This window comes from Megalobrama amblycephala, linkage group LG13, assembly GCF_018812025.1.
Source record: "Megalobrama amblycephala isolate DHTTF-2021 linkage group LG13, ASM1881202v1, whole genome shotgun sequence".
NCBI classification, from domain to species: domain Eukaryota; kingdom Metazoa; phylum Chordata; class Actinopteri; order Cypriniformes; family Xenocyprididae; genus Megalobrama; species Megalobrama amblycephala.
Genome location: NC_063056.1, coordinates 1,717,938 through 1,732,253, shown reverse-complemented (window position 1 = coordinate 1,732,253; position 14,316 = coordinate 1,717,938). Strand labels below are relative to the sequence as shown.

At 34.3% G+C, this 14,316-nt stretch overlaps 1 protein-coding gene across 2 annotated transcripts in view; it reads left to right on the top strand.

The window, feature by feature from the left end:
- Nucleotides 1-14,316, top strand: part of ascc3 (activating signal cointegrator 1 complex subunit 3) — a 242,887-nt gene that overhangs the window by 212,736 nt on the left and 15,835 nt on the right. For both annotated transcript variants that reach the window (XM_048152789.1, XM_048152790.1), the window contains exons 35-37: nt 4,846-4,957; nt 6,340-6,474; nt 13,955-14,179. In XM_048152789.1, the coding sequence (XP_048008746.1) occupies nt 4,846-4,957; nt 6,340-6,474; nt 13,955-14,179 (472 nt within the window). The remainder of the gene's footprint in view (nt 1-4,845; nt 4,958-6,339; nt 6,475-13,954; nt 14,180-14,316) is intronic.

The following is a 14,316-nucleotide window of genomic DNA, read 5'->3' as shown; positions in this document are numbered from 1 at the left end:
AGAATACCTTCAGCAATACTGTAAACGAATAGAGACCAAACAAGATGTGAAAAGACTGAACTGTCATGCATTCATTCATTTGGACATCAACAGCTGAATTTGTGTAAGATGTTGCATTACACTGAGAATACTTATTTCTCTGAATAAGTATGAAATGGATGCGTGTAGTTTGCATCAGTTTTAAAGTTTCCAAATGTGGTTATAAATGGATTTGGATGGGCCTTTGTGATCTCTCTTTGCTGCTGAGGTCCTGAGGATTTTTTTTTATGGCAGTCAATGGCCAAAACCTTAGGAATTAGTCTCTAGATGGGTGAAGTGCAGAAACTGCATATGGACCTGTCCTTCCAGGGCTTGGTACCAGAGGTCTTCTTCTTGCCCTCTAAGAGGTATCTGGCTGTTGTTCTAGCAACACTTTTCATATCAGTTTTCCCATGTCCACTTATAAGTCATAACTGAACTGTGATAGGCAACATCACAACTATGATGAGAAGAACTAGGTGTGCTTGATCATTCTGACCTTTTTAGGCTCACATCTTATGACATCACGTCCTGTTTTAGGTTGGTTTAGATGTCTTTGGTCCGTGTTCTGTTCATATTTCAGTTGAACTGCACCAGAGCCCATTTGGAAGTGGATTGAGACCCTCATTTTCAGGGCTCTTGGTCCGCTAGTTTAGTTCGGATGGCAGCGTTCACACTTATTCACTGACAGAGCAATCACACCAGAGTTTGTTTTAATCTAACCAAACCTGCCAAGTGTGAACACACCCTTCATTTCAACAATTGGTCTTTTTTAGTACTTTATCAAGATCATTTTGGTTCCTCGTGATACAATGTGCGTCCCAATCCGTGTTCTCATGAACTATTCTATGGCATTTTGTAGTATAAACAGTGCAAGTAGTGCGTTCACACTGAACATAACAAATAGAAAAATTACAATTTAAATACCCGGATGATGCACTTAATTAAAATTTTATAAAATTAATTTACACAGTTGAGTACATAGTGCATAAGGGCAAACTGTGTCATTTGGGAACTGTGGTTTCTTTTAAAGGGGTCATGAACTGTGTTGTTTCAGTGTTTTATAATGTTTCCTGGGGTGCTCTTATAATGTTACTATGCTTTTAACACCAACATTGTCATAATTTAGAAATAAAAGGCATTTTTCCTAGCCTGATTTTAGCCTCTGATTTGAACGCTCTGTTTTAAGGGGTGTGTCTGCTGTGAGACTTCAGTGTAAACGCCTACTGCTGTGATTGGCTGACATCTTTGCATATGAAATAGCCAAGTATTACTCTCTCGAAAACTTTTAGCACGTTTTTACTATTACAGCGCTCAAGGTTTACTAATCGTGAAAAGTGTTGATTATAGCATTATATTTAGATCGTAGCATGAAAGATTGCAGTGATGAAGATTGTAGTCGATCACAGACATGTTGTTGAGCTCATGAAAGCAGTGATCTCGTCTTTGCAACTCAATTTCTGCACACTAACGAATGCTTTCATCATAACTAACAGTGCAAACGTAAAAAGTCATTGATAAACTCGCTCTGTTTGATTGACAGCTCCAGCGATTGTAAAGGGAGCGTTCTTTGATCGCTTTCTTTATATAATTTAATCACTGTTTAAATAACAGATTATTTTCCTCCTACTAAGAGAAACAAGGTGAAGTTGAGCGTTTAGTCACTGGTTTGATTTACTGACACACAGAGAAAGATCATCTGACTGTACATGAATCATTAATATCAGATCAGGCATTAGAATGAACACAGTTACTGACATGTTGTTGCATTACTGTCAAGTCCATATCGTAAAAGCCTGTTTGCGCCGAAATGTGATTGATTTACCAAAGAATCCACAGTGAAATGTGCCGAATACAAATAAATAAAGCTCAACTGAGACATTCACATTGTTGAAAATAAATAATCATATTCCTGCATTAGGATGCTTTGAAAGGTAATGTTATTTTAGTCCTGTATCGCTCTTCTCTCCTCCTCATCTCACTGACACACCACTGGGCGGGGCTAATGCTGCAATGATGAAGTAGGCGTTGATTTCTTCTGTGGAGGCGGAGTTTCACCTATAGGCACATTCCAGGATCAGTCGTTCGCTGGGTCTGGTGTCAAAAAAAGCTTTTATTGGACTAACAAGAAAGATTTCAGCTCTGAAACTCACAAGATATTCTCATAGTACGATGACCTCTTATATATCAAAAGCTCAAGGAAGCTCAAGTTGATTTCTCAATTTATGACCCCTTTAAATCATGTGATTTCTCTGTGTTGTTGCATATTCACTTCCTGTTAGAATACTGTGTGATTAGCTTAGAATAATGATAATGTGTGAGGGTTGATGTCCTCGGAGGGCATTTTAGCATGTTGCCGCAGCTAATCTTTTTTTAATGTAATTTAAAAACAGCACAACATCTTCTTTCCAGTAAGGTTGCATGTTAATAATAGCACACACGAGCTCCATTTGACACATCTCCATCTATCTCAGTGTTTCTGTGGCACCGTCCCCTTAACATCAGCCGTGATTCACTGGAGCTGAGCAGGACAGGAGCCCCAGAGGCCTCATAAAGAGCTCACATCAGCCTCACAGAGACAGCAGCTAAATGATGCTGACGGTAACGGCGGTGATTTCATTAGCCGTATAGGTGTTTAAGAGAAACACATCACTGCGACTACTGGCTGTGCAGAATGATGAATAATACTTATCATGTATTACAATTAAAGAGGTCTTCATCTTGTAGGATTAAAGAGTTTGATTTACTTACGCATATATGATACATATTAGTACCACAAAGTGCTCCATTAACAAGCTTTTGCACATGTTTTGTTTAAACATCTGAAATTATCATTACTGTCTAAATTTACTATAAAGGCTGAACTGAAATCATTTAATAGCTTATTGCAAGCATGGGTTAATATACACTATTGTTCAAAGAAATTAATATTTTTATTCAGCAAGGATGCATTAAATTGATTAAAAGTGACAGTACAGACATTTATAATGTTCTAAATGATTTCCATTCCAAATAAATTCTATTCAGTGATAAAAGAAAAAACAAAGAAAGCTTTCTTTGAAGAATCCTGAAAAAAAAAAAAAAAAAGATTTCCAAAAAATATTGCACAGCACAACTGTTTTCAACATTGATAATAATAAATGTTTGAGCATCAAATCATCATATTAGAATGATTTCTGAAGGATCATGTGACACTGATGACTGGAGTAATGATGCTGAAAATTCAGCTTTGATCACAGAAATAAATTACACTTTACTATATATTCACATAGAAAACAGATGATTTACGTTGGAATAATATTTCACAATTTTCACTGTATTTTTGATCCAATAAATGGAGTTCAGCTGAGCAGAAGAGACTTCTTTTAAAAACATTAACAAATCTTAATTATTCCAAACTTTTGAACGGTAAAGAAATCGAGAATAGTTGCTAATATATACTAGAGAGATGGTGTAAAATAGTCATGACAAACTAATTCTTGTCTATTTTAATGGAAACTGAAACTGCAGCACCGTGGTTTGTTTGAACTGTGTTTCTCTCAAAGGTTTGCCCAAGACCTGTGGAATTATGTGATGCTATGAAAAATTCAGAGTCTGTAGACCTGTGGCCTTTTAGTTGTAGACACGTCCTTTCTCACACACACACACACACACACACACACAAACAGGAGAGTGTTTGCCGTCACTCAGAGTTAATGAAGCACATAGTTATGTGTGGATCTCATGTGGTTGCTCTTAGAGCTTTGCTGAGCATGGAAGTGATTTCTGCTCTCCAGCAAATCTGGAAATGATTTTGCAGCAAAGCATTGCTTTTCTGGAGGTGTGGATGTGTTGTGTTTTTGAATAAACACACAACTGTGCTGTCAAAGCGGGCTTGTGTTTTTGTGCATCTGTGCACACATCTCTGTCAGTGTGAAATGCATTACTTCTGTGATGTATTTATTAAGGATGCATGTCATTTTGATGATCATGTTCATATTATTATTGTTGTCTTTTAAGTGCATCGCTCAATATTCTCCTTGCATGTTTCAGGCTGAAAAATATCACAAATTAGCTTGATGTGATTGTCAGCATTACGATGTGCATTATCATATGATTTTACATAAATACATACATTTGGACAGTTTATGGAAATGCAGAAGAAAGACACTCTGTTTAGGTTTTGATTTTATTTCTATTAATGCTGGATAATTCTTTTAACTGTATGTCACTTCAGTGAAAGATTTGCAGTTCACTTTAAGGAGTTGTTTGCAGGACGAACAGGAGACTTGCATTTAGAACGTGTCATTATTCCTGCCTTTAAATCTACTTGAAAATAATTGAAATTAATTTGACATTAATCTTAGGTCTGTTGTGTCTCATGTTACCATTGCATTATCCAGCAACCTTATTACATTTTCCTCAGTAGTGCACAGCTGTAGCGTGAACAGGGTTTTTAGAAGCTGCCAAATAGTATAGATTTATAACATCACATCTGCTCATTTGTGACAGTGCGGCCTTATGATTTATTGATGTTTTTTTTTACTTGTTTTTGTTTGAAACATATTAATATCATTCATATCTTAATATCTTATCCGAGATACTTTAATATGCAGCTTTTGCTTACTTCAGTAGTTGATATCCTATGAAATTCTCAAGAAAATGTATCTTGTTTTAAGCATGTTTAGAGAAAATAAGATACTCCGAATCATCAGAGATACTCATTAAGAAGATTATAATGCCAAAATCCTATTGAAATACGCAGATTTTCTGTGTTGAATGTTGCAGATGTCATTTTAGTGTCTGTTTTTCTTCTTCCACTTTTAACTGTTCTGTCTACGTTCTCAGCTACTATAGTTTGGACGACACCAGCCATGAAACCATTAACAAATACCTTTCAAACCTGGTGGGGAGGAGCCTAAGAGACCTGGAGTGTTCCTACTGCATGGAAATACAGCAGGTACAGTATCATTTCCATTTTGTTTTGTTAATTTATTCATTTATTTGTTCATTGCTACTGTTATTATCAGCTATTAGGTGTGGGGAAAAATCGATTTGCATATGAATCGCGATTCTATCTTCTACCGATTCGCGTCAATTCACAAATTTCAAAAATCGATTTACATTTCTTTAACTTCACAGTACTCCTTAAAGTTATAGACATGTTACAGTGTTATTAATCACAATAAGCCGCGAAAAAATTTTGTGCTCGCACAGTCCGTTATGTCCTACACAAATGTAAGCAGTCAGGAGAAAATCAGATGTGTAACAGTGTATTAGACCTGTGCATTCATTCTTAAAGAGACAGCATAAACTGCTGTGTCTGTTTCATTAATGGTAATTAAAAAAAAAAAAAAAGATTGATTGAATCACTTTTGTATCTTTAATATGAATCAGTTAATATTTAATGCATACAGTGAAGACTATACAGAGATTTATTTTTACATTTGATTATTCAAGTTCTGTAGTATTTCTTACTACACGTTAAATAAGCCTAGACTACTGTACCTCAAAAACGTAATTTATTTAATTTGTATATTGTATTTTCTATTGTATTTGTCCTATTGTTTGTAATTTGCTTCTTTGTTCCTATTTTTAATATCAACAATAAAATAAAATTGCCTGCCTTGCTTTATTACAGAAGACTGTGTAATGATCACAGTCAGCTTAAATGCCATTTGGTTTATAATATTGTGTTGACTAAAATGAGAAGAAAAACAAAATAATTTTCAAGGTTCACATTTAAACTTAGACATATTAAACTATCTACTGCAGTCAAATAGGAAAAGTAACACAAAACAAACTAGAATCACATCTATGCGTATATCGAATCAAAATTTGATTCAAAATCAGAATCGATTTGAATCGAATCGTGAGGCACCAAAAGATTCACATCCCTATCAGCTATTACTGCAATATTATTTCTAGTATGATTTTCTGGATTTTTTTGAGAGAAAATGGCAGATTACACTTATAATTGTTGGGTTTCAACTTACTTGAATATCTAATGATGCAAAAGTTTTGGAGATTTAAATATTTAGTATATTCAATACTTAAGAGTATTGACAACAAATTGTCCTAATAACAAACAATGTTTTTTTTTTGTTTTGTTTTTTTTTTACATTTTTGTGCATGTAAATACATTGTGTTTGAGCCTCTAATGCGTTTGTTCAGAGAGTCTTTGTTTCAGTGCATGTGTCTCTGTAGCTGTACTGCAGCGGTCTCAGAAGTCATGTAAATGAACTCAGTTTCTGCTGCAGGAATGTCATCTTTGACCTGCCCTCGGTATGGCTGTATTTTGACCTGTGGTGTGTTAATCAGTGACTGTCTTGTTTTGTTCAGGACGATCACACCATCGAGCCGCTGACGTACGGCCGCATCGCATCCTACTATTACCTGAAACACCAGACCATCCGCATGTTCAAAGAGCGTCTGAAGCCAGAGCTGCCCGTCCAAGAGCTGCTGGCCGTCCTGTCGGTGAGCAAACATTCATTTTAAAAGGATCCAGACTGTCCTCTCATCTTCTGCTCGTTGATGCGTTCAGGGACAGTGCACTTTAAACACCAATGCATCACCACCTTCACTGGCCAACATCCTGACACAGTTAATGATTATGCCATGAGTCCAGTGTGGCTTGATACAGCTGAGCGCACGCACACACACACACACACACACACACACACACACACATAATTGCACCCCTAAGGGTTGGTGTGAAAATTAGCAGCTCTTTACGTCCGCCTCATTAGAGTGCCGCCCCTCTCGGCCCCGCTCTCACTGATCGCAGCCATAATTGAGACATAAAGGCTTTTCACACTCCACTGACGTCCTGTGACATGACATCTGTCTCACACTAGCGCACAACTGATGGAAACTCTCAAAGAATATTGTTAAAACATGTTTTTAGGACCAGAGCATTTGAGATTAGAGACAGAGCTGAAATATATTTTCACTCTCCACAAACGTGGCTGTCCCGTTCATTTTTATCTAAGCCATAAAGGCACAAATCTTATTTTAATTCATTTAATTTTTTGTTTTTAAGAAAAATGATTTATTATTTAATTGTGATGTTTATTTAATGGATTCAGTTTGTAGTTTTAGACAATTTTAGTCCCCAAATATTGATAGCAGTGTTGCAAAAATAGATTAAGCAGCTCAAATCATTTCTGTTTTGACCTTCTGATGTGAACAAGCAACATTTTTGTCTGAAGTTTGAGCACTTTTCACTGACCCCTTGGTAAAAAATAACAAAACATTTATCTTCATTATTTAGTTTCAAGCCATTTGGGGAAAAAGGTTCAGTATATGTGACCTGATCCATCATTTTGAGTCGCTTTGACCCAGAAAACAATTTAAAATAATAATATATATTTCATAAAATTAGATTTTATAATATTATATAATGTAATATTGTAAAATCATATACAGTAGTGAACAAAAGTGATGTCCAGCTAGGAAAATTGAAATTATTGAACTTTATTTAAATATTTCTTTAAATGTGTTAAAGGGTTAGTTCACCCAAAAATGTAATTTCTGTCATTAATTACTCCCCCTCATGTCGTTCCACACCCGTAAGACCTTCGTTCATCTTCAGAACACAAATTAAGATATTTTTGATGAAATCTGAGAGGTATATGACTTGTCCATAGACAGCAATATAATCAACACTTTCAAGGTCCAGAAAGGAACTAAAGACATCGTTAAAACAGTCATGTGACTGCAGTGGATCAACCTTAATGTTATGAAGAGACGAGAATACTTTCTGTGCGCAAAAACAAAACAAAAATAACCACTTTATTCAACAATCTCTTCATTATCTTACGCAGGTGACGCAGTAGCACAGTAAAGCTTCCATGTTTACGTCCGAATGCCGACTCAGCATTGGCCAAAGCTGATCACATGATCACCACGACGCATGTGTGTGATGCTGACACAGTAGCCGGCCAATAATGAGCCGGCGTTTTGACGATGAACCTGGAATCACTGGACGTAAACAATGTATGAGAATGACACAGAAGAGAAGAGATTGATGAATAAAGTGGTTATTTTTGTTTTGTTTTTGCGCACAAAAAGTATTCTTTATAAAGTGTTGATTATATTGCTGTCTATGGATGAGTCATATACCTCTCGGATTTCATCAAAAATATCTTAATTTGTGTTCTGAAGATGAACGAAGGTCTTACGGGTGTGGAACGACATGAGGGGGAGTAATTAATGACAGACATTCATTTTTGGGTGAACTAACCCTTTACAGATGTTGTAGTCATGTTGTGTAGTTGTGCTTGGGGTCGATTGTTTTATTTGTGATGATAACTCAATGAAACATGACAAATTGTGTGACATATTTGTTGCCCAGACTGTCATACAAAGAAATTATGAACACATGCAAAAACAAGAGAGAACCAACAAAATATGAATAACTGATTGTTATAGTCATTGTTTGCTTTTTACTGTCAGCTTTTCGTTTTTCTTTATTTTTTTATTTTTACTTTACATTATTTTTGCCAAACAATTTTGTCAGATAAATACTTTAAGTTCAGTGTTTTGTTCTTCCTTCATATTTAAAATATATAAAAAATCTCAAATATTTTTTCTCATATTCTGAGAGTTTAAGGATAAATACCTCCTCCAGACATCACTTTTGTCCACTATGTTCGGCTCTAAAGATCGCAAGCAGGGTTTGGACATTATTTAACACGATTAAATAATTTAAGTTAATTATATGAAAGAGGATTAGGGCCAAGCAATAATAAAAAAATAAAACCATCTCGAGATTAAAGTTGTTAAATTTCGAGAAAAAAGTTGAGATAAAATGTTGAGAATAAAGTCATTAAATTAACGAATTTATTCTCGTAATTTAACGAGTTTTTTCTCGTAATTTAACGAGTTTATTCTCAACATTTTATTTCAACCTTTTTCTCGAAATTTAACGAGTTTTTTCTCGTAATTTAACGAGTTTATTCTCAACATTTTATTTCGACCTTTTTCTTGAAATTTAACAAGTTTTTTCTTGTAATTTAACGAGTTTATTCTCAACATTTTATTTCGACCTTTTTCTCGAAATTTAACGAGTTTTTTCTCGTAATTTAACGAGTTTATTCTCAACATTTTATTTCGACCTTTTTCTCGAAATTTAACAAGTTTTTTCTTGTAATTTAACGAGTTTATTCTCAACATTTTATTTCGACCTTTTTCTCGAAATTTAACGAGTTTTTTCTCGTAATTTAACGATTTTTTTCTCATAATTTAACGAGTTTATTCTCAACATTTTATTTCGAGCTTTTTCTCGAAATTTAATGAGTTTTTTCTCGTAATTTAACGAGTTTATTCTCAACATTTTATTTCGACCTTTTTCTCGAAATTTAACAAGTTTTTTCTCGTAATTTAACAAGTTTATTCTCAACATTTTATTTTGCCCTTTTTCTCGAAATTTAATGAGTTTTTTCTCGTAATTTAACGAGTTTATTCTCAACATTTTATTTCGACCTTTTTCTCGAAATTTAACAAGTTTTTTCTTGTAATTTAACGAGTTTATTCTCAACATTTTATTTCGACCTTTTTCTCAAAATTTAACGAGTTTTTTCTCGTAATTTAACGAGTTTATTCTCAACATTTTATTTCGACCTTTTTCTCGAAATTTAACAAGTTTTTTCTCGTAATTTAACGAGTTTATTCTCAACATTTTATTTCGACCTTTTTCTCGAAATTTAACAAGTTTTTTCTCGTAATTTAACGAGTTTATTCTCAACATTTTATTTTGACCTTTTTCTCTAAATTTAACAAGTTTTTTCTCGTAATTTAACGATTTTTTTCTCATAATTTAACGAGTTTATTCTCAACATTTTATTTCGAGCTTTTTCTCGAAATTTAACCAGTTTTTTCTCGTAATTTAACAAGTTTTTTTTTCGTAATTTAACGAGTTTATTCTCAACATTTTATTTCGACCTTTTTCTCGAAATTTAATGAGTTTTTTCTCATAATTTAACGAGTTTATTCTCAACATTTTATTTCGACCTTTTTCTCGAAATTTAACAAGTTTTTTCTCGTAATTTAACGAGTTTTTCTCAACATTTTATTTCGACTTTTTTTTCGAAATTTAACGAGTTTTTTTTCAACATTTTATCTCGACCTTTTTCTCGTAATTTAACGAATTTATTCTCAACATTTTATTTCGGCTTTTTTCTCGAAATTTACGATTTTTTTCTCGAAATTTAACGAGTTTTTTCTCGAAATTTAACAACTTTAATCTCGAAATGGTTTTATTTTTTATTATTGCTTGGCCCTAATCCTTTTCCGTATAATTATAATATTTATAAGAATTATAAATTATATAAAATGTATTGATGACATTGACACAGTTTGAAAGTTAAAAGTTCAAAAAATAAATAAACAAATAAAACAGCTGAAATTCAAGTTTCTACATAAAAGCCCTAAAATATATTGTGCTGTTGAAATGTTTGTAATATGCTTTTCACTAGAGCTTATTAGCAAGCTATATGGACAGTTGATAATTTTTCTGTAAATAATGTAAAGTTGTTTGCATCAAAATAACATAAAACAGTCAAAATTTGAGATTTTGCTTAAAATCAAAAAATTGATAACACTTTAGTATAGGGAACACATGTTCACTATTAACTACGACTTTTCCCTCAATAAACTCCTAATTACTGCTTATTAATAGTTAGTAAGGTAATTAAGTTTAGGTATTGGGTAGGATTATAGGATGTAGAATATGATCATGCAGAATCATGTGCTTTATATGTACTAATAAACTGTTATATATTCTATAGTAATATATTCTATATATATTCAATATTCTAGTAATATGCATGATAATAAGCAACTAGTTAAAAGACCCTAGAATAAAGTGTTAGCTCATATTTCTATTAACTGAGGCTTCCAATTCAACATATATAGAACATGTAGATTCATTTCATGTTCTTTTATAACTTTATGCTCTCTGGATTTTACTGCCCGTCTGATTCCTTTTATTATTTCTTAAAGATATCAGCTTTTAAAAAACTCCAAAAAAGGATGAAGTCCTATTAAAGGTTAATTTAGTGCAAGATTAGTTGCTCTTTAGTTATAATTGTAAAAGAAGACGTTTTTACAGAGTCATTCTCAAGATTTATTCATAACCTTCCTAAAAGAATGAAAGAGAAAATCAGACATCAGAGACCGTGACCGCAGCATGACCTGGGCAAACAAGCTGCCAGAGGCCGTCTTAGATGACCTGATGATAAAGACATCGCCACGACTGATTCTGCTCGAAATATAGAAGGTCTGAGAGAGGAGAGGAGCTCCGAGTCATGTCTGTGAATGTTAATGTCGCCGTGTTTGTGTGTCAGTAATAGGAAAAGAGCACATGTTAATGTGGTAATGACGCCCGAGGCAGCAGGGATGAATCACTGATCCTCACAGTTACATGTTTCCCGCTTGATTATCCACTTACCACTCGCTCATTACATCTCGCTGTCTAACGCTCGCACCGGTCGCTTAACAAAAGCGTGACATGAGGTGGGCAGAACCCCCATTTTCACTCTAACCAGTCATTCAATAGCAACAAATGACCCCTCTGCATGACGCCTCCCCCATCAGCCCCTCACTCACCCTTATTGTCCTCTAATTACTGTGGAGCGGTTCATAATGAGACAGCGAGTCAAGCCGGCCCTCACAGCTCCAGGAGCTCCCCCTCGTCCCACCACCGCGGTCTTGACCTTCTCGATTGTAACCGGCAATTAAAACGATACAACAAAGCTATAAACTGTTAAATGAAGACTTTAGTGTGTCCAGCAGCTCAGGTGGTTGAGTGTGGAGATATCAACACAGAAGTTGTGTGTTTGACTCCCAGATGAATGTGCTGATGAAAGGTACATTAATTCCAACAAGTATATTCCTTTAATGCGTTATAAGTTGTTTTAGATCAAATGCATGAATATAAATATCCTGCAGTTTGAGCACCACCCTGTTACGGCCTAATTTTCAGCCTTTTACAAAAATTAGAACGTTCAATGAAATTATGGCACTCGAGAAGTAACATTATTTGGACTCTTTTCAAATAATACAGAATCATAATTCTAGTGTTGACTGCATTCATCAAGCTTAACCATTCCACCCTGTTATTACACTTATTGTATGGCAAACTATCTTTTTTTATCGAATGTATGGAAAATATAAGTAAATTTTTAAGTGTTAATGTCATAAATGTATCATTTTTTATTTATTTAATTAGAATTCAGTTAGAAAATTAAAAAGCAAAACCAATTAAGGTTTTAAAGTAGTCTTAAGTTTAAAGCTATTTGTAATGTTTGGGATAAAATATGTAGCTCTTGTTATGTTTTTGTGACACAAGACAAAATTTCTGAAGAAATTCTGACAATAAAGTGAAAAATTTATTCCCTAAATTAAAGAAAGAAAAAAGAAAAACAGATCCTGAGATTTAGTAACAGGGTTGAAAAAAAACAACAACTTTGACTCCCAGATGAATGCGCTGATGAAAGCTATATTAAGTCCAACAAGTATAGTCTTGCAATGCATTGTAAGTTGTTTTAGATCAAATGCATGAATATAAATATCCTGCAGTTTGAGCACCACCCTGTTACTGCAAAAATTAGAACGTTCAATGAAATTATGGCACTGGAAATGTAACATTATTTGAACTCTTTTCAAATAATACAAAATCAAATACATCTTAATAAATAAATAAATCTTATTTGTATATCTTATTAATATTTTATTTAAATTTAAAAAAAATGTATTTATATAAAATGTATTTATTTGTTAAATAATTAATGTTAAATAATGTTAAGTAAATTATTGAAGTGTTAATACCGTAAAAGTATCGTTTTTAATATGTTTATGAATTATTATTATTTGTATTATTTTATTATTATTATAATTCAGTTAAAAATAAATACAACCAGTAAAGGGTTTTAAAGTAGTCTTAACTACAATTTAAAGTTATGTGTAATGTGTGGGATAAAATATGTGGCTCTTATGTTTTTTTGTTTGGGTGGGGGGGCTGTTTGTGACACAAGGACACAAGAAAAATTTCTGAAGGAATTTTGACAATAAAGTAAAAAATTGTCCCCAAATAAAAAAAAAAAAAGATTTAGTAACGGTTGAAAGAAAAACTTCTTATAAAATAAATTGATATCAATAAATCAATGTTTATATTTAGTTTAACCTCTTATGGTTGTCATTCAACAAACTCACACTCACACACAGCTCACACTTGTGAAGTGTTTCTCTGTAAATGTCTCCCAGAAATAAAGAGCTCAAACTGACCTGGGCTGTTCCTCAAAAGCATTGTAAGCCTCAGTAGAGAGTAGAAACATTGGCACCAGCGGTCTCTACGATCAGCTGAGCTCACGACGCTTTTGAGAAACACAGTCCAGGTCACTTTGAGCTCTGTTTACAGATCACTTTCCTCTCTTTATCTTCTGTATATTGATGCAGACTTCACATCACATCTCTCAGATCAGGTTTAAACATGCCAGTGTATTACTGACATGTAGCAAGAGAAGAATATGCCTCAGTGCTTCCCGAAATATCCTCTTCATTAAGAGATTTGGCACTCCATAATGCAATGTTTTTTTGATAAAGACATGATAATCATTGGAAAAAAGCATCAGCAGTTGATATGATAGTGAAAATGATTGCTGTTTGACAGATGACTGGAGAGAAGAGATTGAAAAAGAAGAGGGATGGTTAACATCGTCCGAAGCTGAAGAGACAGAGAATGTTAGGACATTTTGATGAAATTATGAATAACATCCTCTGATAAAGTGTGCGCAATATGACCAGGCTTTATTGTAGAAGTTACTTTGTAGTTTTTCAGTTAGTTACTTTTACAGTCGTGCAATAGTCAAAATATCGTAAAAGTTTAAATCTTCTTATTAATAGCGGGTGACTTTGAAGCGAGTTTGTTCAGCGGATGCTGTGTGTGTGTTCACAGGAAGCAGAGGAGTACGCCGAGCTCCCCGTACGTCACAACGAGGACCAGCTGAACAGCGAGCTGGCCCAGCGGCTGCCCCTACCGGTCAACCCTCACTCCTATGACAGCGCACACACCAAGACACACCTGCTGATGCAGGCCCACTTCAGCCGCGCACAGCTGCCCTGCAGCGACTACGGCACCGACACCAAGACCGCGCTGGACAACGCCATCCGCATCTGCCAGGTGTGTGTTTATGTATAATTATATATAACGACGAAGTCATTTGTATGTCCACACTAGACACCACATTTCTGCGAGACGCCAAAAAATGAGTCGTATTCACAGCCAATCAGAAGAGAGTGTCGCTCTGCATGTGCTGT